The sequence below is a fragment of the Heterocephalus glaber genome, unplaced genomic scaffold, assembly GCF_053883595.1.
Source record: "Heterocephalus glaber isolate CG9 unplaced genomic scaffold, H.glaber_assembly_v1.0 deba00000281, whole genome shotgun sequence".
Taxonomy (NCBI): Eukaryota; Metazoa; Chordata; class Mammalia; order Rodentia; family Bathyergidae; genus Heterocephalus; species Heterocephalus glaber.
In genome coordinates this window covers 3,150,001-3,177,485 of record NW_028258139.1, presented here as the reverse complement: position 1 = coordinate 3,177,485, position 27,485 = coordinate 3,150,001, and the positions used below count along the sequence as shown (strand labels likewise).

The window sequence follows — 27,485 nt, the reverse complement described above, 5'->3', positions numbered from 1 at the left end:
TAAATTTCAAATCAAAGCCACAGAGGTGGAGCACTGTTGTACAGCAGTGCCTTTATACAAATTCTTTGATTTAATTAGTTTTCTTTCTATGTATTCTACTTTTCAATAAAAAAGTGGCCCTACTGCTCTCTTTCTCTAGATAACTTGTATGCCAACTCAGTTTGCCCTCCTCAGTGACTAAATGTCTCTGTCCAAGTTAGTGAGAAATTCTGAAAATCATTCTGTTAAAAGAAAAAAATAAAAGAAGAAAAGTATATCAGGCTGAAAAAATAAATAGATGAGCAAAAACAAACACTGAAATGGATATTAAACAATGCATCGACACTTTAACCTCTAATTTGGTTGGATTGTAGTATAAACAGAATGAAAAATTTTTATACTATATATTAGTGAGGAAATGATTTTTATGGCTTTAAAAGTAAGCCAAATTCATTTTTGTTTTCATTACCAAAACATAATTTAATTTGAAAATTGGATGACAGACTATTATTTTTGTTACTGCTATTATTATTACTGTTGTTGTTGATTCTGGTGACCAAACCAAAATGCTAAGCAGGTATTCCACCACTGAGCTACATCCCCACCCCCATTCCATTCATGTATTCATTAGTTAGCCATGCTGGACATTGAACCAGAGGCCTTCCCTTGCAGGCTAAGCCTACTCTACCACTGAGGAACCTTTCAGCCTCATTACTGGCATTATTTTTACTTTTAAGCACCAATATGAAAAGGTTGAGACAATATTTGCAATGTATTATGTTCAAGAAGTCATGAGAGATAAAAGGTATTCTTTTGTTACTCAGAGGTTTTCTTAATAAGGCCATCAAAAACAACTACTAATCCTTTGGCCAATGTTTTAACTCACTTTCCAAGGAACTGATTTGCCCTTGGTTTAGTTTGTCATCAGTCACTAAACACAGAACTGCATCCCTTCTGTTTATCCTTAAGCATAGAAACAGAATCTAATTTCATGAGGCCATTTGGACCTTGAGAGAAAATTTTGAAATTCAGTGTTTTGCAGTCAACATACTAGGGAAGGCCTATTTATTCCAATGCCACATATACTGATAGTAAATGCTTACAATATTCATACCTGGCCGAGCTGGTATTTGAAAACTCAAGCAACCAACCTTCCTTATAGAGGATCTCTGCCGTCCAGTCTTTTACCCTTTGCAGTATATTGGAGGGGCAGGCCTCTCAACCGTAGATGTCTGTGTTACTTGTAGATTCTGACCAAACATGAAGCAGATGCTTCATCAACTCAAGTCATCCACTGTAGTTTCTGGAGGGCAAATGAAGAGAAAACTCTCTCATGCAATAGTGCAAATTGCTGCACAGGATGGAAGAACTGAAAGTTGCACAGGAGCTTGGAAATTCTTAGTTTGTGTGTTGACGGCAACTTTAAAAAAGGCTTTCTCTACAAATGTTTTTGGCCCATTCTATTGCACCCTCAGTTTAGAGAGAGTTCTGGAGCTTTCCACCTGCCTATTCCCTTTTGTTTGTCATACACTAACCTAAAACAAAAGATCCTGGAAAACAGTCACACTAGCGAACAAAGCTCTTTCTAAATCCTGAAAGTAATGGCTTTTTGTCTAATACCCTATCGTGTTATGTATTTATTAGCAATACATTTTCCATTTATTTTCTCAAAGATTGCCAATAAAGAACTGAATCACATAAGGGAGTAGCTGTAAAGGCTCCGAGTTCCCTAATGTCAAACTCATTAGCATCCGAATAAGCACACAGCAGCACATCATCTGCACAATTGCAATTTTTTACTACTTTTAACAGCGCTTCTCAAAGGGCTCATTTTCAACTTTCTTCAGTGGTTAGTTGGGTCTCAGGGGAAAAGGAGCTTCCTGACGCTCGCTCACAGCTTCCACTCAACAACCTAGCCGTTTGCTGTCAGACGCATCAGGCCTCTGCCCCTAACCCCATCTGCTGTGGCTTCCTTCCCTGGGGACAGAGTGGAGGCAGCGCAGCTGAGATCAGCTTGGAGAAGTGTGCAGAGGGTGCCCGGAAAAATAGAAGTTTAGGAATATGATTTGACACACAAGGGCTCATGAAGTCAAAGCACACCAAACTGGGAACCAGAGCCCCCAGGCCCTCTCATTCCTCTGTCATTAATAACTCCACCCACCTGCTCTTTGGAAGTTCTATCTTGAAGATACCCTTAGAAATCTTCCACTGAAATTAGTTCCCTTTCTGCATTGCCTATGTGCTATCATATGAAACAGACTTTAAAATCCTCCTTTCATTAATGGTCTTCTTTCATTTTTTTTTTTTGGCTGGTGATCTTAAATAATTTTATAAAAGTTAAGAACTTAATAAAAGATTACTGGGAAATACACATTTTAAGACCAATACCCTAAGACTTGGAAGCTTAATCAAGCTCCCAGAATTTGGAACAGAATTAGTTCTATCCTCCATCAGCTAAGATGAACACATTTGCAGTGACACGTATTTTTTCTGGAAAAGCAATCTTAGAAGATGAAACTACATGACAACCAAGCTATTAGTAACCTAATAAGGGTGTGTTCTCTCCAATAATGACTTGGCTTTACTTGTTACATGAAGTCATCATCAAGTACTCCATTCATCTGCTTTCCTAGCTTCCAATAACTAGGAACTCTCAGTCTTTCCAGCTGCTTTGTGGATTAGTACCTGCTTTTCCAAACCTGTGATACAATGTAAATGAATCTGCCCTGTGATTTTAAAAAAATAGTTTATATTTTATTTAATTATTGAGAGATAAAGGATCTAAAGTTATATGATACTTACGTAAATTGCATTCCCAAAATAGAGAATCATAGACTTACTCATAGTTCAAAAGGATTTTTTTTAAAAAACTCCTCCAAGCTGAAGACAAAGTGAAAAATTTGGTAAAGGGCCAAATGAATTTAATATGAAATATATATATATAGTGCTTATAGCTCATAATATAAATAATATGAAGTCACTGCCACTACTAATTTCTTTGTGGAGTTTGCCTACCGATGAAATCAGCCACTTCTCTCCTAGTTAGACAGGGGCTGCATGGCAGCCCTCTCCAAAGTTTAGGGTGTTAATACAATCTCTAAAGACCTCTCTTACATTTGGTTCTTTAGCAAGTAAACGTGAGAGAGTCAGCATATTTACTTCAGCATTGCTATCCCTTTTGAGGTCCTGTCTCTACAACTTCCGACAGTTTTAATCTGTTTCAGTCACTATTCTCATGTTACTATTTCACCAATTATTCACTGGTGATGATGAAAAGGGGGGACTGCCCTTGCCTATTTTATGGCAAATTCCTGAAAGTTCTGTTTCTAGATTTATTTTTGTATTAATCAATATGAGCATGTAATAGTATATATTTTATAGCCAAATTTAGTATAATATAACATTATATTCCATACTAGTATATATGTGTATATAATCTTGATGGTGTCTTTGACTGGAAAGACAATGGAATTCTTCAGTTTCCCATCAGCCATTTTACTCCAAAAATTTCTATTGAAAATGTAAGCACCTTATTTTAGAGTTACCAATCAGTGAGCTATAAAGTTGCTTTTTCCTTCACAGCAAGAGATTCTATGTTTAGAAATCAATGCACAATTTTTTTGTAAGCTTACTGTTACTTAATATGCCATTGAAAATTACTTTCTTCTGCTGCTCAGCTCTCCAGGTTGATTATTAGGGAATATGCTTCATTGGCTAGAGCAATGAAGAGTATTGAGTGTCATTTAAGGTACCTTAAGCAAAGAAAAATACTATTTATTGACCACAAGCTTAACTTTTACTACCAGCCCATAATTAGGTGCCTGATCACGGTAGGAGTAGAAAAAAAGAGCTTCTGACAAACTGGAACCATGCTGTAGGAAAAGCAGCTCCCACTGCAAAAATGGGATCATTTACTCTTAGGAAAAATGTTTCAGATTTTAAATCACTGTATATTCAGGAGGATGAATTCTTTGATATTAACAATCAAATTGCTTTTCATGATTCACTTTTAGTATTTTTGCTTCCCTGAGCAATTGCTGAAGTTCAAATATAAATAAAACTTGTGATTCAGAACAACTGGTAATTTTAAAAGAAGAATAAAATGAGATTTGTCAAATAATGTACTATATTTCATTAAAGGGCTTAGTTGATTTTTACTGGTTGGTCCAGCTATTTGATATCTCTACCCTCCCTAGAGACTCTTTCAAGGAATTTTAAGTGCTAGGAGGGCTCTAGCAACTCTGATCTGCTCCCTGAACATGCAATTTTTGCTCTACATGTTTGCTGAAGTCATACAGGGCATACGAAATAATTGTACTTGCTCTAGTAGGCACTAAGGTGTTTCGTATTTGTCCTTTCAGTCCCTGTCTTCTTAAACTCTGAAGCAATTCCAATAACTTATGCAAGACCTGTATTTCTTCCTGTGAGATGATTTAACTTTCACCTGATTTAAGTAACAAACTAGCCCTCAAAGATACTTAAAGCCTTGCTGTAATTAACATAACTGCATTTAGATACCATTCATGACTGATAATTCCAACACCTTGTGGGAAAAAAGTTGCATGCTGAAAACATTATAAACATATTCAAATAAGCTTAACACAATCTGCCATGCTTATTTCTGCAGAGATCATGGACCAGCGAAATGGTTAATGCAAATGGATTTATAATTTGCTTTGGGGGGCCAGTTTCTTCTCCTTATTTATTAGCCCAGCTGATGGGGCAGATTTGATGAGGCACTTCTGGAATAATTGAGTCATCACACAAAGAAGGCTGCTAGCATTCAGAGTGGTTTTATCAGCAGCAAGCAGGCCTGATTACTGACAATTACACTCTGATCCGGTGATGGAGGAGAAAGAGCCAACGAGTGGGAAATGTCCGTGTTTCTATCCAGGAATAATTTCTACATTCATTTTACATGCTAAGTGTTTCCTATCTCTGCATAATAAACTGTAAACAGGAATAGATGGCACAATGTCCCTTAATATTTCCTGGTAATGAAGACACAAATGTACAGTGAGTGCTGATAAATATAGATGAAACATAAGCTATTCTCCCAGTCTGTATTGTTACCTTTAAAACAAATGCATTTTTGTGGTAAAAGCATAATCATAGCTAATGCAAAAAAATGACAGAAGATTGAAACTGTCCTTGTAACTACATAGAAACTTTGCAAAAGTCCTGTTAATCACTGCTGCTTTAAAGGCTGGAGAGCTGAAGGTGAGATCTTTCTAGAAACCGCATCATTCTGTTCCTCAGTAGTCAACTATGAAGAACTCCTTGGGTCAGACAAAGCCAAGGACAGCGCAGTAGTGACCTCCATGAATACTCCCAGAGAGCATATTTTCAATGCTAACCTGAGAACACAATGAAGCTTGCACAAGAAGACATCTTCCCCAGCATGACTTTCAATTTCCCTTTCAACAGGCCTGTCCACAAAATGTTGATAGTGAATAATAAAGTTAGACCAGAGATTGTGTGATCTGCCATAAAGAGCAATGTGTTGCTGCCTTTAGTCTGGTGTTTTTAACTGCTTGTTTGGGACATGGTTTACTAACAAAGTACTATGAGCAAAACTGTATCTCATGGAGAGGTCATCTTAAACTAGGTTTTCCTCTGATTCAGAATCCAGTTTGAAATGCCCAGAGAAAATCTGAACATGCCACCATAGACTTCGGTGGGAAAGGTTTAATTTCCTGTAATAGCAAGAGCTCTTTCTTTTAAAAAGCCAATCAGGTGTGAAACTACCCATAACGAACTTGCCTGGATCTGTTTGCTTAATTTTTTCTCTAAAGCCCCTTCCTGGCCTCCAAAGAAATAAAAGTGATTCTCTGTCTTCCTGCAGTAACTATGGAAACTCTGTTTTATTAAACTAACCACTTAACTTCAAGGCTGGTATTGCCACTAAATGTGTTATTTTGAGTAAATCTATACTAAACAAAGTTATAATGTCAAAACACTTTTAATAAAGTTCAAAGAGCACTTGTTGATTCAAAAATGAGGCTTTTCATTAAAGAGAATTTTCTCTATTTAAGCTATTTTATTATATACATTGGCACATAATATCCTTGATATCCTTGGACATTTTCCTTATCCATTTTTAAGAGGTTCTTTAGAATTTTCTCAATAAGTTGGCTGTTTTTCAACAGTAACTACCTTTCATTAGTATCTGCACCATGTTCTGTAAATACAAATAAAGAATATAGTCCTTTATCTTCATTATTTGAATGTGAAATACCAAATAAGAGAATCTACTGAAGTTTACAAAGAAAATAACATAACTCTCAATTGTTGAGGTCAATGAGGTATTAGAATTTTACATAATGGTCCCTGGATTTTACTCTCACTATATAAACTGGAATGTTTAATATAGATTATTAAAGTACAAGTATCTTTCTCTTAAAATGCACTTGTTATTGGTTCCATGAACAGTTACTAAGCAGCAATCTATGTGTTGCCCCATCTAGACAGTGGGCACAAAATGATACATAAAACACAACTTTTATTCTCCATGGTACAAATCATCAGCAGAGAATTCAAAGGAGTTGAGAGCTTTAGAACACAAGGAGGCAGAAAAAACAATGGGAGCACAGACTTAGATCAGCCTGGAAGAGCTTCCTGAAGATGATGATTCTTGAAAGAGTTGTCTCTAGAGAGATTCAGAAAACTCTGACTAAGATAATAAATGTCCCCAAAGACCAATTGAGAGGACGTAAGTATTCAAATTGGCTTAAACAATGCATTAAAGCCGTGTTTTTTTATAGTTACAAGAGGATCAAAGAAACTAGATGGCCAAATTAGAGACTAAAAGTAAATACTTGGAATTTGTAGATTGCATTTGTAACTTTCCAAGGAATTTTTCCCTTCCACCTCAGAACTGCAAAATCTGCCTGCTGAAATGTGATTTGTAATCCATTCAGTTGTTGACAGGGCACGGTATTCCAACAGTAGTTTGACAGTGTGCTCATCTTGTTTCCTGTATTCTGCCTGATGTTCTACTTCTTTGTGCCCACTTTATTTTCTCTAGGAGGTGAAGGGCTGTGTCTTTCTGACTTTTTATTGCAACATAATTTTAGGGCTATCATAGGGCACTCAACACTCTATTGATCTGAATTCCAATAAACCAAAAGTAATCCTTTTCAGATACTTGAAATCACAGTTTATTAATTGGGATCTAATGCAAAAAGCCCAAACATTAAGCCTTGAGGATACTATAGATTTCATAGGTTTGGTTACTATGCCAGCTAGGGAGAATCTAGAAGTTTTTCTTCCCTTATATTGAAAACATGGGTTCTCTTAAGGCAAATAAGAGCAAATGGGAAGGATGACACATCTTATGGTAAGATTTTCTCCAATGTTTACTTTTACTTAATTTATACAAAAAATTATGGCAAGTTATAATGGCCCTTTTGTAGGAATTAAAACATATTGTAAAATAAAAATACAATTTGTCTTGTTTTTCCAGATTTGGAAAGAAAACTGTCTAGGAAGGCCTCCAATCAATGAAACTCTGTGCCATTTCTAGTTCTTGCACCTCCATTTTCTCACTGAAACTTTGCCAGAATGTCCTGACTATATTGTACACCTGCATTTTATTTTAAACCAAGTATACCAATAAACTTAATGAAAAAAAAAAGTAAACCAAGTATAAGCATACACTCCAAACTGAGAACTTTTACATTGGTGAGAAAATGGCATTAGCTATAAGAAAAGATGAAACTAATCCATTTTTTATTAAAAGAGTAAAGTGACACAGTATTTTATAAATAAATACAGTGTGCCTTTATTGATCTCATCAGGGGATAGGCACTCCTGTAAATTACTTTATACATACTCTTTTATTCTTTCTCTTTTTTTCTTTTATTTTTTTCTTTTATTCTTTCATTAAAATATTTTTTCACTAAAATATTCTTCACTATTTCACTATTTCATGACCTATGGGAAATATTATCAATTTTACACACGAAGGAAGGAAGGCTTATCCTGTGTAGAGGTGGAATTGGGATTCACATGGCAGTGGTCTGCTTTCAAGGTCCAGGCTGGATCCCTGCAGCAGATACCTGGACTTCTACCCCTTATACACTGTCATGCTCCCTCCTGCTCAGTGACACAGATTCACTAAAACATGCAGTCATTTACACCTCTGAGGATATAGGCACTGAGTTGTTTACAAAAATACCATGTGGGGAATTTTTGGCAAGAAACAGTGAGAGATGTCACAAAGTAGAAGAAAGAAATCTCTAGGTTAGCAAAAATCATCATTCATAGCCACAAAATAACTATTTCAACAACTACAAACTTTTTACCAATTTTGGCCTCTCAAGAAATTTTTGTCTTCATTCAAACACAGGCAATTCTTCACACTGCCCACTATAAAATAGATCCTATTGGTTTTCTCTTTATTAGTTTTCTATTGCTTCTGTAACAAATTTTCACAAGCTTAGTGGTTTAAAGCAGTACAAACTTGTTACCTTATAGTTCTGGAAGTCCAAAGTCTGGAGTAGTCTCACCAGGGTAGAACCAAGTCAGGCTCCAAGGGAGGATTAATCTCTTTACTTATTGGAGCTGTTGCCAGAATCCAGTTTCCTTGCTGAATATAAATGGAAAGCCAGTTCATCCTCTAGAGGCCCTTGTGTTCTTTGGCTCATGGCTCCCTTTCTCTACCTTCAAAATTTGCAGCAGTGGATTGGGTTTAATCCTTAGTATACCATATCTCCCCGATTCTTTCTTGTGCCTTTCTCTTAAAGACCATGTGAGTAGTTGAGCCTCCCTGAAAAATCTGGGGTATTTGCCCCATCTCAAGAGTTTTTTTTGTTTTTGCTTTTGTTTTTAAGACAAGGTCTCACTACAAGCTGACCTTGAACTCACTATGTAGTAGTTCAGGCTGGTCTTGAACTCACAATGATCCTCCTGCCTCTGCCTCTCAAGAGTTCTTAATTCAATCCCAGTGATTTATTCATAGATATTAAGGATTCGAACATGGATATCTTTGAGGCCATTGATCCTGTCTACTCCCATTTTTTAGTCTCTTGTGTGCATACTGAATGTTTTTAAGTATTAATACTTCTCATTATCAGACATGTGAAGATGTAAATCAAGAGGAACAGGTTTGACCATTCCCAAAAATGTATATGAATGTAGTCCAAATTACTACTAAGATACCAACATGAACACACTCAAGCATCTTTTCCGGTCCTCTAGAATCAAGCTTCTTAATTTCTCCTGTTTTTGAAAGACATTGAAAAGTCACGGATTTTTTGGGAAAACAGACAAGAGAAAAGATGGAGATTACTTCTTTTTGGGGAAAGTTTATTTTTAAATAGTCTTCACTTACCTTCCCTAATAGCTATTGGATTTGAACTGGAGAGTTTCCATTGCTGCAGGGTGAAAGCATCATCAGAGATTAAAATGGAAAGGAAAAAAAAAGAGAAAACTAAATTAAATGGCAATTATCTACAGCTTATTAACTATATAAAACAATCCTTTTAAGTAATTTACAACCTGACTATCAGAATATGGATTGGGGTACTACCAATCTTCAATAGTAAGATAGAATAGTATTTGAAAGAACACGCTCTTAACAAGATAAACAGGTGTCTACTGTTATCAGAAAATACCTTTTAGATTTGAGATCTTTTTCATGTAAGTACATTTGAGAACCTTTTCTAGGGACACACCTGAGAATGAAACTGAATTATCAATGACGGTCTTAAAAAAAAAAAAAAAGAAGAATCAGTGGTTTAACACTAATTTCTAATCAGATCCTACAGAAAGGAACAGCCCGCATGGCAGCTGTACTTTTCCCAGGGTTAATTACCTTTCACTGCTCTCTACTAATGAGTCAGCTGTTCCTGTCATCACACACTACACTGGTTCATCTGGAGCTCTAGCTGTGGACAAACACAGGAGTGACAGTCCTATTTACATACGGGGGGGGGGAGAGGTTGCGCAAAGATTTCAAAAGGATTTTTGTTGTTAAATCCTGTAATGCTCGTGTGTTTCCAGGCTAAAAATACTTTTACAAATAAGGTTTTACTTAGTCAACTATTGTTTTTCTGCCAGGTCATGGGGTTCACCATCCGGAGGTGCAAAACAGTGCCAAGGCCTTGGAAAGAAAGGAACTTTGTCACCCCATAGAAAGCTTTGTCTCACTGGTTCTTCAGTACCATGACAATCACCCCACAGGATGGAAGGCGGATTGCTTTGGAAGTTTGTGGCTCCCTTTGCTGATAAAGAGACGTCCTTAAAAAATTCATGTGACAAAATTAGATTCAAATATAGAAAACAATCTAAGAGAAAAAGATCCTTGAAACTGCTTTGTTTGTACATGAAAAGTAAATTAGAAAAATTAACAGTTTTGCCAAAAAAAATAGACTTGAACATTACGCTTTCACCTGTGCCTAGATGGTTGTCTGGTTTACTGCCTAGGTAATACTTTTACCCAAACAGTGGCTCTGTTTTCTATCTCAAGATGTAGAAATAGTGTGCCCTTATGTGGTTTTGAACATTGCAGCTAAAGAGTTTACATGCCTCCCCTTTTATTTCAGAGGTAGCTGAGAGGGATGTACAAATGGTCAAGAATCTGTAGAGTTCTACTTTGATAGCTTCCCAAATGCCTCTGAATAAAGGATATTCTCCCACTGCTAAGTTCCTGGTTCTAAATCACAAAATCTTAAAGTCAGTGGCTCTCTCAAATTGTAATATGCCTGCAGTTGCCTGAATGTCTGGCTAGCCTGCAGGTACTGAAGCTGACATCCCAGGTCTGACTTGACATCGTGCATTCATTGTAAAGGCCTGGGGGCCTCCTGCTGAGCCAGGCCCTATGTGGACTAGCAAAATGACAGACAGTGGCTTTCAAACAGGAGCCTGCCTCAGGACCACTCAGAGGCCTTGTAAAGCCCAGGTCTCTGACTCCATGGTCCTGAAGTGGGGCCTGAGAATCTGTATCCCCTAGAAATCAAGATACTAGTGGTGGTGGTGCCTCAGGGACCACACTTCAGAACCATTGCCTTAACTGTTCACTACTTAAATATACTGGAGAATCATAACCTCCAAAGGCTGAGGTACTCTACATCGCCACAGAACAGAAATACTTCCACTTTATTCTAGAGTTATTTATTTGCCCTGGTTTCAATGTTTTAAGATAGAAAGGAACAGATTAAAAGTGAATGTTCTGGCCTGTCATTGAAATATATTCTGAGAAACACTTTAAGGCTTATTGAACTTGATCTTTCCTTCAGATGAAGCCATTCATGTCAAAAAAGAAACAGCAATTACGTACTTCTTCATTACAGGTGTCATTACCAAAAGTAAGCTCACAAATTATAAACCTAAGACTTTGCATAATATTGAAGCTTGCCACAAGCAAATAAAATATGAGAATGAATTAATTACTAATTATAACATAAAAACAAATTTAAAAGTCTAACAACAATGCAAATTTCCTCAAGACACTCAATGTTTTACCAGTGCTAGTGAATTTTAACTTATTTTTTAAATGGTACAATGTGTTTCTCATACAGATATGTGAGGTGTTCTGTGTTGATTGTTGCTATTTTGAAGAACACATTCTAAAAACTTCTTGGAGGATGAAAAAGCCTTTTAGTCTAATACTAAGAATATATTTGCATTGATGTTCATGTAAGTATTTCAGTACTAGTGCTCTCAAAAGAGCATTTTGCAGCATTGTTTGCTGAAATACATATTTTATAAAGGAGAACAGTAATAAGAGAAATTATAGAATAAAAGATTTCCTGAGTGTGTTTCAGTTTTTTAAAAAAGGGATGGGGATTCTCAAACAGCAAGTTACTCACTGACCAGAAGTTAGGTGTTTTAGCATTGATCCACTCAAGCCAGGAAAGATTATTTTGTGTTCTGAAACATGAAGTTATTTCCCAGTACTCCAGTAAAACTGAGAGAATAGGGCTCCATGTACGAATATCAATAAACATACAAAAATATTTTAAGTAATCAATGCCCCTGAAGAATGATTTGGTTTCGCTGTCCCATCAACTTATTTTAAAAGTATCAGTCTCACCTACATACAAGAGGATAATATCACAAGTAAAGAATTTGATCAATACCAATGTAATAGAATATTATTTGATTCTCTTGGGGAAGAGAGAATCCATGCCAAATGTTGGAGCCTTCAGTGAGTAGAGGAGAACATGGTGTGTGCCACTTTAACATGGAAGACATTTCTGTTGTACAAATCAGAAACAATAAAATACTAAAACACTTTCTTTATCTCTAGATGGATAGATAGATAGATATAATTTTTTTTGGTAGTACTGGGGACTGGACCTAGTACCTTTGCATTGAGCTACACCCTCAGCCCTTCTTAATTTTTTATTTTGAAATGGTAACTTGCGAAGTCACTAAGATGCCAAGGCTTGGCTTGAATTTGTAATCCTCCTGCCTCAGCCTCCCAGAGTGCTGGGATTACAATGATGAGATGTGAGTGCTGAATTTATTTCTTGATGACTTAGGAGAACCATCTGATGAGTTTGATAAAAACAATGCCCACAAAGTACAAGCATCGGGGTGTACAGTTCAAGTAAAGAAGAATTTGTAAGCCTATAAATTTAGAAGGAAGATATGTGATGTCATGAGTTGAGCCTGTAAGGGAATGTCAGGACTCTAACTGATCCCTGCTTTGGGTGGTATTTTGGAATTATCATGAATCTGACCATGAAAAGCTGGTCATTTGGACATGCAGGTTTATTACTGTCTCATGTGAGCAATTAAGGGTCAGTATAGTTCACTTCAGTTTTTTTTTTTTGGCCTATGCTTATCCAATTGCAGTCTATTATTTTCACTGGCTTTCATCAACCAATTGATCCTACATCACAGGCTCTCATTAGCATGGGCAGATTACTGAGGGAATTTGACCTTCTTGGTGTTCTTCTTAAAATAAATCAAATTGAATTAAAATTTTATCTTCTTTATTACATATTGACAAATTACACTTGTCCATATTTATGGGGGACAAAGTGATACTATGATAAACATATACAAAGTGGACTTATTGAATCAGCTGATTAACATATCCATCGCCTCAACTATTTATTGGGTAAATACCCAATCATCACAGTCTTTGACCAGCATCTCCTCGTTCTCCACTCCCCAGCCTCTAACGACTACCGTTCTGCTCTCTATTTCCATGTGTTCACACCTCACCTACATTTAGGTTATATCACATTTCTCTGAAAAAGCATGGTCAGGAGCAAAATGCTTCAGAAGAACTACGGAACCCCTGGTTTTGGAGACCTGATGTATGTGACGCGCTTTCAAAGTGGATGAGAAGAGTGCTCTTACAAAGAAGCCCTTGTCCTGAGGAAGCTGGGTGGGTTTTCTTTTATATTGTCAACACTTTCTGCCCCAGCCTGGGGCTTGTTTTCCCATCAGATGCTCCACCTGACCCATCCCAGCGCCTAGGGTACATTCCCACCTTCGGCATCCATTTCCGACTGCAAGCTTCTGTGGGCAAGATGGGCTTCATCGCTGCCCTTCCATAAGCAGGTGCTCAGCCACAGTGCTATCTCATTGAAAGCGGATCAGATGACTAATTAAAGGAAATTATAATAAGACCACTGCCTCGGTGATATGCAGTTTAGAAGAACAATGGATCAAATACTTGGAGATGAAATATGCAACTGTGGCAAAAATGATGTTGGTGGAAACATAGTTTAGAACAGCTTATAAGACTAATAAATGCAATGTTCAATGTATATAATACTGTATTATTGATGCTATATACGAAAATTGGTGAAGCAAGAAAGAATATTATGAGCAGTTAACCTACAAATTAAGATTTATTTTACAAATTAAGAAAAAACAGATGAGCAAAAACGCATATGAAATACTAGGATATCTTTAACACACATTACTATTAACTTGGATGCATGGGGAAGGGATTCACACATTTAGTGACTATAACTGTCTGGTAAGTCATATATTAAAATTAGAGGAGTGACTGGCATGTTAAAAACGCCTTAAAAATGAAATTTGGTAGTTCTGAAAACACAGGAAATAAAATTAAAAGACAATAGACAAAATGCAATATTATTTATTAGAGACATATAAGTGAACATGTCAAGGAACATGGGGATCTCAAAGTAGACCATGGAGGTAGGGGAAGTAGAAGGTAGAGAGTGCTAAGTGATCCAATGGAGGCAGCGGAAGAAAACAAAATCAGATGAGGGTTTCAACAATGGCCGCCAAGAATTGCACACTGATACTGACTATCTCAGGCACTGCACTAGGCATCTCGTGGTCACATTATCTTACTTACTTAAGTCTCACAACAATCTAAGGAGTTGACAATAGTATTTCCAATTTTAAGTGCGTGAATTTAAGTCTTGCTATTAATAAGAGCTACCACACAAACCCATGTCTGATGCCAGTGTTTGTCCCTCTGTGTTGCTCTGTCTTTGGGTGGTGGGAAGCTGTATGTCTGCATGTCTTTCTTGAGAAAATCACAGAAAGAGCCACATAGGGTTGCTTAGGGAATGTGATCTTTTGTACTGCATTTGGACTGGATATAGGCTGGATAGAACACTGCAAAATCAGTACTAAGTGCTAAGCTGATGGAGACTCTGAAATATACTAGAGACCATAAAACCGGTATGTTGGGGAAGACAGTGATAAATGACCTGGGAGATGTTTTGGGGATGATGGAGACTATGAGCCCTGGCCCAAGGCACCAGAATCGAAATTGGAATATTTTTGTCTAGACTACCACTGACCTGAGTTTGAATTCTAAATCTGACATTTCTCTGTGATCTCAGAATGTCATTTAACCTCCTTAATCATCAGGTTTCTCATCTGGTAAAAGCAGACAGTAACAGAACCTCCCTCTAGAGCTGTGGGATGCATATGACACATAGGGAAGGCAAAGCACAGAGTAGACATTTGGTACAATTCTATGGTCCCAACAGAGACCAGTCATTATACAGAGCCCATAGGTATGCGTTCCACCAAAATTACTGCCGTGTAGTCTGGTGAGGACATATGTTGACAAGAGTGACTAACTCTTTGGAGATGTTCTTTAAGAGAACATGTGATTAGTAGGACAATTCATTAATATTACTTCAAAAATATTTATTGATTATTTTTTATTTTGTTATGTCTTTGGTACTGGTATAAATGCTATCTGTATATTAAATCAATCTGCACAACTATATCATTCAGAGACTATTAATTATTCCTATCTTTAAATGAGGAGATCAAACCAGAGAGCCTAAGTTCTTACCCAGGATCTTATACCTACTGGGAAATGGACTCTAGCTCCAAAGCCCATGTGCTCCATCACATGGGTGGCAGAGATGCAGGAAGAGACAGAACAGAAAATGTACTTCAGTGTGGGAGGGAAGCCCAAAGCCAAAGGATCAAGTAGCGCGTAGTGCAACTTAAAGCAGCAAGCAGTGCTATGGGAAAATAATGCAGGCCAGCAGATGGGAGCTATTTTAGATTGAGGTAGGAATACCCTTTGTTGTTGATTTGAGAAGGAGTGCAAGGACCATGGCCAGAATGTAAACAATTAGAGCTCCCTGTATCTTCTAGATACAGGGGAATATATAACACCAACAAAAACCAACACAAAATGGGCAAAAGACTTTTCTCCAAAGAAGACTGGCAGATGACTGAGAAGCACATGAAAAGATGTTCAATATCATTAGTCACTAGGGAAATGCACATCAAAATCACAATGACCTGCTACTTCACACCTATTAAGATGGAAACAATAAAAGACAGATAACAACAAGTATTAGTGAGAATGTCAAGAAGTCAGACTTTCATACACTGCTGGTAGAAATATAACGTGATTCATTCACATAGGAAATCAATCAGCATTTCTTCAAATAGTGAAATATAGATTTACTACATAATCAAGCAATTGGACTGCTAAGTGTATAACTAAGACATGGAAACATGTATCTACACAAGAAATTGCACATAAATATTCATAGTATTGCTCTTCACCATAACCAAAAAGTAGAAACAACCTAAATGTCTATCAATCAATGAATGGAAAATAAGATTTGGTATATCTAATTAGTGGAATATTATTCAGCAATAAAAAGGAATGAAGTAGTGATACATGCTAAAACATGAATGAGCTTGAAAACTTTATCCTCAGAAAACCAGCTCAGTCACAAAAAACATCTATTGTGTGACTTCAACTATATGAAATGTTCAATATATATAATATATATGTATATATATATATGTATCAATATATTGATATGCAAAAACTTAGAGTAGATTGGTAGCTGTCTAAGGCTAGGAAGAGAGGGTTTGAGAGGGTGAATAAGAGATGCAGATTTTGCAGGAGGAATAAAAGTGTTCAAAACACTTATGATTATGGTGATGACTGCATAACTGTGAATATACTAAGGTCCTCTGAACACACTTTAAATAAGTAAATTGTATAGTGTGTAAATTATATCTCAATAAGCCTGTTAAAAACAGGTGGATCCATACAGATCGTAGTAAGGAATGTACATTTTTTAACGTATGATAGAAAGGTCTTGGACAGCTTGGAACAGAGGCATGAAACAGGGAAACCAGTTTCTAACCAAAAGTCAATAGGGCAAAAGAAGATGAGTCCAGCCTGGGTGGTGGTAAAGGTGAAGAGAACCAGTAGATGAAGTTCTGTCCCCAGTGTGAACCGAGAAAAATCCAGAAAGGAGGGATTTCAGTGCAGAAATATATTTGCTGTTTGCTGTGATCCAGACTCATTACTCCCCACTCCACTCATCAACACGTGTCCTCTATGGAGAAAAGCCAGTGTCTCCCCTCTCTCAAGCCTCATGTCCCTTCTTCCAGACTGCTCCAGATGGGAGAAGAGTCTCCACTTTCCCTTTAACCCTCATAATTGCCTGCATCTTTTTTAAGACGGCTCAAATCCAAGAGGAAAATCCCTACCTCCCCTGGTTCTTTGGTTTTCTTGTGCTGTCTTCTGAGTTCGTGCCAATATCAATCACAAATAAAATTTAAAAGTTAGATGGAATCTCTTCTTTTTAATAAAATGTAATAATTAATAAAAACTAACATGTTGAAGGAACTTACACTTTAAAGCCATGTTACCGAGTCAATATAGACTTCTGCTACCTGATTTTGGTGGCTTCTATGAGACAATCAACTTGTTAGCAGCTCATTCTTCCCCTTGCACCCTGTCTCCCTGCACGCATGCTTCTTCCTTTCCTCTGCTTGAGAAGGAAGAGGTGACCTCCTGCTTTCTAAGGTTAGGTGTCTGCTTATATTTTCTTCTGTTACACTGTCCCTTAGGGTGTTTTCTTTTTTTTTTTCCTACATACAGCCTTTCAAATTTTTCAACTTCTTACCTTTTTTAATTCTTTCTTTTCAGCATATAAATATATTTCTCCTCTCTGTATTGCTACCTCTATTCCTCAAAGTCAAACTTCTTAAAATTCTCACTCCCCCCACCCCATTTTCTTTCCCTACACAACTCATGGCCATCTGGCTTCCAACCCCTGATGCCACTGAAGTTCCTCTGGCTACCAGTGAGGCCCTCTTTGATGTATTGAATCCTGTCTAACTGTCATTTTCTGAGCAGTTAACGCTATTGCCCAGTCTTTCTTTGAGAAACTGTTTATGTCTGTTTTCATGATATTCCTGGCTTCTTACGGCCTCCTCTAAATCCTTTTCTGTTGAATCCCCTTTCTGCATCTTCTCATTCAATGTTGCTATTCCCTGCAGCCCCCAGTCTTGGTTCTTTTTTCACTCCATATATTTTCCTTGGCGACCACTTCCAAATGTTTATCTCTGCATCCTGGATCTCATCCTTGAACTTCATACCTATGGATCAGCTGCATACACAACAACAAAACAAGGCCGTCTCACATTTCAGTATGTACAAGAGTCCAGCATCTTTTCCTCTAATTAACCTCTTCCTTCTCAGTTGTCTATCTTGGTTAACCATTCACCTCGTTGTCCGAGCCAAATGTCTATCATTTACGACTCTACGAGATTTGAAATCGACATCCTGGGCTAGGCTCTTCCATAGGACAGGTCCCACTCTATTGTGACTCATCTGCTTCTACTGCCCTCTCTGAGTACTCATGTCTGATCCTCAGTGCTGGACATAGTTGCTAAAATACAGTAGACTCTCAAGGAGTTTGGTGAATAGATAGAAGGCTTTTTTTCAGCACTAGGGATCAAACTCAAGTCTTCATAGATTTAGGTAAGTACCTTCCCACTGAGCTTCGCCCTCACTGTGGATTCAAGACTTTTTAAGTCCTTTCTGGTGAGATGCTCTGGGATCATATTAAGGCTGAGCAGCAGAGTAGAACCATATTGGCAACATCTTATTTTAAGCTTGCACAGGCACAGTATGGCAGAAAAGTACTGTCACGTGAACAATGACCCAAACAAAGCTGGAACTATCATCTATGTCACTCTGCTCTACTTTGACTGACAAGGACCTGGAGGGCAGCTGCCGCGGCTTATATTCATTCTCTATACTTCAGAAAACCTCCAGGCACATAAATAGTTCTTAGTCAGCTGATTGTACAGAAACTAAATAACCTATTTACAATTTTCTAGCTCTGCTATTCACATCTTCTTTACTTCACTCTCCCGGAAACTGTAATACATAAGAAGTACAAACAACATTTTCAGTCATATCCGGCTAGGGTAAAATAATTTGAACTCATGAACTTGATGTGACATCTATATAGAAGAGTTATAATATTATGACAGAAATTTTCATTCTTAAATACTTTTTTTCAACAAATGCTTATGCATTTCTCAAAACGGTCAAACTTTCTCTGGTAGGTACTGAGAAAAATAAAATGATTTTAATTACAGTTTCAGTTCTAAGGGATTTTAGTCAAACCTCATTAACTTGACTGTTTTTACTCACCATTGTACTTTCAAGGTGGCATTTGCAAAAGATTAAAAAGTGCCCCCAGGTTAATCTTCTATAATAATTTAAGGAAACTGTATGACTATTGTAATAGTAACTGCCTAATTAAGATCTAAAGTATAAAAACAAATACCACGATATATCTAAACATGTTTGTAACCTGTAATCTATGTTTCCAAACACTTTTTAAGGAGCAGAGCCTTCTTTCAAATAAAATGCTAATGACAAGCCCATAGAGAGAAAGCGCAGAAGCAGAATGTGTGGGATCACACAGCCTGCCCCTGGCCACAGCACCTAGGTTGACTCGGGCTCTGACCATGCAGCTATGGAGTCACAGCAGGTCAAAGGCACCTCCATGGTACATCTTTCCCATCTCTGAATGGGACATGATGGCAGATTTTAAATTATAGGCCATTGTTGTGGTGGGGAGAATTAGAAGAATGTACACTTATAAAATACTTAGATGAGTGATGTAATATATTTCATTACTGTTATTATTATTATAGAAAAATATTATCCACTTGACACCAAAATACTTAGAGAAAAAAATTCAATTATCAGATGCTTTAATATCTATGTTTATGCTCAGCTAAGATTTCTGTCTGGCTAAATGTTTAACTTCTGATCTTATGTGTAGCATAGAGTTGAAGCTCATGTGGTTCTTATATCGAAGTTAATTGGCAGGCTAAATACATATGTCTTGGAGAGGTATAATGAGTGCTTATGCTGTCTTTGAACTATTTCTCAAATTCAGTAGATGTTTTCATTATAAAAAGTTCATAGAGTTATAGAATTTGGGGGATGAAAAGGATCCTGGGGTTATCCTTAATGTGACATGTTATTGATAAGGAAAATAAAGCAATTTGTCAAATCACTTTATTATGATGGTTAAACTTCTTAATGATACTATAATGAAACTCAACCCCACCTGTAACTGACTCCGTATCATCGGACAACTATGTTATTGACACTGGCTTTTTACCTATATTCTGTTACCAGAATCTGTGTAACACAGAAAGAGATTAAGAACGTAGTTTTGTGAGACAGTTAAATTTGGGCTAAGGTCACCATCATGCCGGTGACCTAGGACGCACATCCTAGTTTCTCTCAGCCTTGGCTGCTTCTTCTGTAAAGATGGGATACAAATATGATGAGTAGTAAATGATATAATCCATGTAAAGAATTTGACAGTGTGCCTTGAAAGGTGTAAGCATTTGGTAAATGTTAAATGTTATCATTGTTACTATAATTATAGTCATATATTTCATTATTGTTGCAAAAAATTGCAGAAGTACAATATAGGTACAATAAGGTGTTCTTTTAAAATTACTGAGCGCTAGGACATAGTTCTTCAGTTGATGATTTCACAGGGGTGTGTGTGTGTGTGTGTGTGTGTGTGTATGCCTGAGTGTCTGTGTGTGTGTGTGTGTGAGAGAGAGAAAGAGAGAGAGAGAGAGAAAGGAGAATAGGAAAACTGTACACCCGTGTTTCCATTATGTGACAAAGTCCTGGGGGCCTATGGCTTCTCTAGATTCCCTTCCATTTTACTTGCATTTCTTAGTGATATGTTCTACATAATAACTCTAATCTGTGAAATCTAACCTTTGGAATCCTACTGGTGATGAGATTTGATTATGGAAGAAACATTCCCAAGGAAGTAAATGAAGCAGGCATGGAACTTGAGAAAATCTCAAGTGTTTATAGTCAGAAAGAAGGGCCACACGATGATACCTACCACGGGAATGCAATCAGTGTATGATTTCACCCCACCCCACCCCTCAAAACAACAGAGCTTGGAAATTTGACCTTTAAATCAAAATATCTATGTCAAAATATACAAACTGTTTTACAATCTGAAATCTAGGCTGCAAGGTTATTCAACTGAATCTAGTTCAGAAAAATAAAAACAGTGGAATATTTCATTGATTCAGAAAGTCTAAGTAAAAGACACTGAATTTACCTGTAAAAGCCAATCTAAGCAATATCTGGGAGGGTTTTTTGTATATTCATATTGGTTAGACTTGGAACCTGCCTTTTTGGAGTAAAATGACAAAGCTTTAATCTCTAGGGAAAAAAATTCCCAAATACATCCTAGAAACTAAGATAATCCTTCATGAAGTCAGAAGCAGAAGAGAAAAAAGAAAAAGAAAATTAACTTCTTCTAGCGTTAAAAATAACCAAAACAGCAACTCTGATCCCCATTCTTTTATTTCACCAGGTCTGACATTCTGCAGATGACCGCCCTTATTTGTCCCTACATGTTTTCCAAAATATAAAAGTGAAATAGAGTCCCAAGGGCACTGTACTTGAAAGGTTATGAGAGTTAGAGAATTTTAACCATGCCTGCCAAATCAGCAGATGGCTTGTGATTATAATTATATGCATCAATAAAACGAATAATCTTTACAAAATTTGAATTTCTACTAAAGTAAGGGATTTAGTAAGCAGATGCAACAGAATGCATTTTCTTTAACCCTTTTGGTAGTCACTAGTATCTTTTACACACAAAAAGATGAAGGGCTCTGTATATAATAGGTTGCATACTCTAATTTTTGCCCTTTTTCTAGACGAGTCATAATTGTAAGCCTCAATCTTTTCCTGATTTCATTTTCTTCATGAGCATATTTCATCCTCACCTCATTTTCACCCTTCAGAGTGGAAATGTGAAGACTAATTCCCTACCATTGTTTGATATTTGAAAGAAGAAAATTTAACGTGGTAAATGTCTCCATTCTAAATTATACCAAATATAGTACAAAAACAAGCAAACAGTAGATGCATCTTTCTAGCTTATGGTATTAACAAATTGTTTTCAATAACAAAATCTTTCTTTTTAAAATATTTTTAAAATCTGCATCATAAAATGAAAATATTGTTTATTCTACTAAAACAATTAACCATTTCATCTTGATCTGGTTCTGCAAAACACTGTAAGTAATGATAACTAACTTTTGTCTCAGGCCAGGCATGGCTATGAATACAGACAGAAGCTGCACACATAAATGACACATCTGATAAAAGGATGAGGTGAGGTTTTTAAACACTGGTCTTTAGCCATGCTCCCTGCAAAAGGAAAACCTCAAATTTTAGAAAAATTAAGTTGAATTAACTACGCAACTTTTAAATTTTGGAAGAGGTCAAGAAAGTGTACCATAAAAAATTCAGATGTTTTTGGTAAAATAGTAAAGTCAATGTATTTCCTGGCATTATCAAGTGTAACTCTTCATTAGAATAGTTTCTATTAATATATATTTAACTAGAAAACCAAAAATTACAAATTTTAAGTATATTTAGCCAACATGCATTTAATATAGCTACTTAGAAATGTATTTATGCTATATAAATCAAAATGCTCTCATCTAAAAAGCTATTGCACAATTAATTCTATTTAATGATGTAAATAAGTTACTAATAAAACTTTGAAGGCACTGGCATTTTCTTGGGTTAATAAAATTGTCCTGTAGACAAAAAATATGTGAGATCAGAAATTCTTCATAGCATTAACAGTCTCCTGAAGTTGTAGCTTAACTGCACAGGTCAAAACCTATCAGAAAAATTATTCCTATAATCCAAATCTAAAGAGTTAAACCAAAAAGTAATAAATCTTATCTGAAAACACAAATTTGATGCAACATTTGACAACACAACATTCAACTAATTGTAAGGAAATCTAGATATCTCTAAATTAAGTGGAATGAAATTTTAAAGACAAAATATTTAATAATAACATAGGTAAAATTCTTTTCTACATAGGTGGTAAAATAAATAAAATATTTCCAGTACTAATGTCTTTTAAGAGGGAACATTTATAATTAATTCAAAGTTTAATGCAAAGAAATATTCTAAGCCAAAAACTTACAAAAAAACCTCAAAGTTACAAAAAATAAAATCATTAATAAAGACATGAGAAATAAACTCTATAAGTTAAAGTTAAAGAACTTTGCAATAATTATTTAAATTATAGATATTTCATTTTTAAGGTAAAGGAAATTAAATATTTTGGTTTACAAAAAGTTTAAGCTGAAGGATAATGGAATTCTAATATACTATTTTGGTAGCTACTAATAAAACTATGCATCTATTTAACCATGTATACTTAAAATGCCTTTAGTATTTTTAACATGTTACCTTAGGCTTGACATGAGCATGAAGTCACATAAAATGGAATCGATACAGTCCTTCAAGGAATCTCACAAAATTTGGGGTCTGAAAGTGAAAACAGAAGAAAAGTTCTGAACTGGTAGAAGCGAACACATAGGAAGTGTGTGACATGACAGTGGCATGTCCACTTACTGTCTTAAACTCCAAGTGCAAGTTAAAAACACCTAACACAATACACCAAGAGCTTGGTGCACCCACCACCACCTTTGACCCCCGTCAAACAGAGCAGAAAACTCAGGCCCAGAAAAGCTACAGAATTTATCCAGGGTCGCAGACTCAGTGGGAGAACCAGGTTTCAAACATATGATAAAGTTGAGACAAGACCATTACAGATTCTCCTGTGACTTTTTGTCCCTCATATGGTACTGATAACAACTGCTTTATTCTCTAGGCAATGGCTTATCTCTTGTCTTAGATGGTGGACGCTTAGGATACAGAAAGTCTCTAAATTGCTTATAGGACCTACTAAAACCTTTTGAACCAAATGAGTTTAATATTCATTTGTTATGTGAACTGGGATAGAAGTTCAGTAATACAAAGTTTCCTCTTTCAACAAAAATCAAGCTCTTCAAATTTTTTAAAGAAGGGAATTATACAACAACAAAAAACACAAAAGAATTCTTCGCTAAACTAAAAAAAAAAAAGTCTTTCAAATGAAAGACGAGTACTGGTAGAAACAAGTTTGCATAAACCAAAAGTAATGATCTGTGCCCCTCTAATGTTAATTACAACACAACCCTGTTTTGCTTTGAAGAATGACAGATGCAGTTCTGTGAAAGTAAGTCCACCCAGTTTTATCCACAGAGATGCAACTTACAGACTTCAGTCAAGTTTGTCCACCCTTTGCTGTGCCCGTAGAGTGGGAGTGTATAGCATCCAAAAGATTGTGTGTTTTCTGAAGCATTCACTCCTGCACTAACAGGATGAACACTGCAACTACAGAAAATAAATTACAACATATGGGATTCAAATTGCAAATGTTCAGCACAGAAAGATAACCTGATATATATGCCTGAAAGGATAAACTAGTTGCATAAATCTGCCCTAAACTGAAATTGTTAGGTAGCAATTGTAGCCATTTTTGGTTGGCTTGCTTTTTCCATGGTTCCTACCATAGGAAGGACATGAGGATAAATGACATATTAGAAAAATTTCAACTTAGTAAAATCAAAATATATCTTCTCTACCTATATTTCCTTTGAAATTAACAAGACACTATTATACTACCCTCTTCAGGAAATTTCTTTCTTTCTAAATTTTGGTTACTATGAAAAGAATATTTAGAGTTCAAAATACATATAATTATATGCTATTTAGACACACACCTAGTCCTAAACAAATTATTCAAATGAAGGGAACATTGTGAATACATTTGAAAGAGGAAAAGTACTTCAAGACAAAAATAGTAAAGAAGTACGTGACCTGTGATCACTCAGACCATATCATGAACCTATATTATGACTCTCTCATGAATATTAATAAGCTATTTATTCTGTATCAAATTTATCTCTATATCCTTACATAAATAAAATGTATCATGTAAGCAATGCAAGTTAGCAAGCTTATTTCTATATAATATAGTTTTAATCCTTGAACACATGATTATGACATGTGTTCTAATATTAAATGACAGTGCCTTTAAAAATCAAAATTTGACACTGATATTATGAATACATCTATTTTATAACACCACACTTATGTTAACAATACTTTTTTAATGTTTTCAATGAGAGTGTCAAGAGTTTATTAAACCATTGACAGCCCACTTAAGCTGACAGTTCTTAGAATAAAACATTTAATTTACCTGAATGTCTTGTAACAAAATCATCCTCTCTCGAACTAAATATCCTCTGAATACACACACCTAAGGCAGACAGACATTTCAGCAAGGCAAATAAGACTTTCTGGCAACTTCCTGCTGCCATATTTCTCTAAAAGGATCTTGCAGTGTTACACTTCAATATTGCAAATGCATTTTTTCCAAACAAAACGCTGCTTCAGTGTTAGATAGCTTTGATTTGCCCCCAAGTACAGCAAGAAAATAATCACTAATCCTATTGACTATTATAGTCTCGCAGTAATGATTTTATTTTCAGATTCAAGAGAACTGAAATACACAAGGAAGAGAGGAGCATTATTTTCTTGTTTTGTTGTGTTTGATTGACTGATTTTTAAGATACTGATCAAGGAAATGGTTACCCTATGTATGTTAAATACATAGTAGGGGCTCGGATATTTTATATCATCAAGAATGAACTTCACTGTGCACATTCATGCCCCATGTTTCCATTACCTTTTAGAAGCAGTAGGACAAACTAAAATTAAAGTTGCCTCATGCATTTGAAAGTTTTCAAACCTGCACACACACCTGAATGACAGATATTTGCGAAAGCACCCTTTTTCTAACACATAGCCAATCTCTCAGATTCATGTTCACTGCCTTTTGGGGTATACTTGACTTTTGAAATTTGCAAACTTTTGTGAAATGGCAAAAGAGAACAACAATAACAACAGAACAAGAGCATTGATCACTGAAGCAATATTTCCAGAAGTGATAGCAAAATCCCCTCATCCTGACCTACTTGTCGAGCAAGACGGACTTTCGGCCCCACCGTTAGGCTAAGATTTGTTCCACTTTCTCCCTGGAGCTTAATTGCCAGACTGACTTACCGGTGCCTCCTAGCCTTTGTTCTGCTTCTCACGCTGACATCAGGGAAGCAGTGATGTAGAATAAAGCAGGGTGGGCTAGGTTAGTCCAGTGTTTGTGTCGTTGTGTGGTGTGCAGGGACACTCTGTGATACTCTGGTGAGCTGTAAGCTTTTTTGCAGGCTTTGTGTCATTTACTTAACGACCAATCTCATTAGCTGCCAGGGTACAATGGGCTGATGCATTTTCTATGTACACACTCTGCACAGTGACCCTCAAGGTTGCCGAAGGTCTATTTAATCAGTCAAATGCTGAATATATTTGCCGTAAATCACTAAGAAAAATTTTAAAATTGGACTACCGAAGTATCTTACAGGCTTAATATTTACTCGTGGTTATTTACAGGTAATAAAATGTGTGTATGTTTAGCCAAAAGGAACGCAGAGTGGGTGAAGATGAATTGTGTACTTTGTACTGATTAGCTTAATTTTAGGAAACTTTCAGGATCAAAGATTTTTTCCTCTCAACAAGTAAATCAGTTTTTAAATTTAATTTCTTGGTTTAATTATATTAACCACAACAAAACATAATCCCTTTCCTGAGCAATTTCTCCTTGCTGCTAGCTGCCCCCCCACCCCCAGACCTGCCCCCTGCCCAAACAGCTTCAGAACTGGCAAAGTTGCATTTCAGCCCCCTTTGAGTTCCAAGGTAAAAACCCTTTTAACTCCTATGAAAAATGAAATGCTGAGAGCACTATGAATGAAGACAGCTGTCCATAAGTATCAGGGAGAGTTCTATTGTCCAGCTTGTCCCTGGATAAAATGAATACTTTACAGCAGAGGCTGTTCAGCTTGGCTAAAGAGTGTGGGGAGAAGGGGAGGAGGTCACTGGAGATTTCACACACTAATTTAATCTGGGAAAAGGACAGGCTCTGCATCTCCCTTGAACAGACTGGCAGCAATCTGGGCCCCCACAGAACTATCTCCTTTTGCCTGTGCTCTATTTATTCCTTATCTCTGTTTACCAACCGCTAGGTCCCTTTCATTCACACTATGAGGCCGTTTTCCTACTATCAGTCAGCAGCTGACACTGTGGAAGAGCCTCAAAGGCAAAAAAAAAAAAAAAAAAAAGATCAAAACTAAACCAAAGCTGTCTAAACAATGCAACAGTACAAGTAAATGCATAAACCCTGATTCTTAACCCAACCCACAGGGTGCAAACAGAACCTTTATAGTAAATCCAACAAACCCACCACAGTGAGCTATGGGCCACAGAGAAAGAAAAGTCAAAATACCATTCATGAAATCACCATCCAAAAAGAATGGCTAAAATGGACACTGGCTACTAAAGCAGCCTTGCTCTCTGGGATGTTCTTATCTCTACCACAGATCAATTAACTGGCAACCAGGAAACATTTACCTTTGCAGACAAGGTGAGCTATATACTGTACTTCTAAGGCACACTTCGCTCTAATTATAATGCTAGCAGTTTTTAAAAAATCCACCAACATGATTACAAGTTAAAAGAATACAATATCAACTTTCTAATACTTTATTACATTGATTGAATTAAGCACTTCAAAAACCTTGACATCAAACCTCCATTATATTTATATAAAGATACCAAAAAGTCCTGTATAATTCAGTCAATTAAACATTTCCCCCATGTCTTATGGATTTTTACCTCCTTATGCAAAAATAATTAGCATGGCAGAGGGAATGGGAAAAGATCTGCTTCAGGTACAACTTTTTAATCTTTTGAAGCCCTCTGCAGGGTGTGATTGGAAAGAATGTGAAGGATAGAAAGG

The 27,485-nt window shown here is 36.4% G+C and overlaps 1 protein-coding gene and 1 long non-coding RNA gene across 5 annotated transcripts in view; both read right to left on the bottom strand.

Annotated features, from left to right (window-relative positions):
* Positions 1-27,485, bottom strand: part of St18 (ST18 C2H2C-type zinc finger transcription factor) — a 311,874-nt gene that overhangs the window by 110,150 nt on the left and 174,239 nt on the right. Inside the window, exons 1-3 of one of the 4 annotated variants that reach the window (XM_087185713.1) lie at positions 23,000-23,050; positions 9,314-9,356; positions 1,131-1,282 (exon numbers count right to left, since the gene is read on the bottom strand). Coding sequence is in view for 1 of the 4 variants with exons in the window: in XM_087185715.1 (XP_087041841.1) it covers positions 23,000-23,019 (20 nt within the window). In the remaining 3 variants the exon portion in view is untranslated. Of the gene's footprint in view, positions 1-1,130; positions 8,436-9,313; positions 9,357-22,999; positions 23,078-27,485 lie in introns of those variants that run through there. The other 3 variants (XM_004837518.4, XM_087185715.1, XM_087185714.1) reach the window with 3 other exon arrangements.
* LOC147830190 (uncharacterized) overlaps positions 23,000-27,485 on the bottom strand; it is a 179,295-nt gene continuing 174,809 nt past the window's right edge. Inside the window, exon 3 of the long non-coding RNA XR_015440606.1 lies at positions 23,000-23,077. This is a non-coding gene — a long non-coding RNA (uncharacterized LOC147830190). The remainder of the gene's footprint in view (positions 23,078-27,485) is intronic.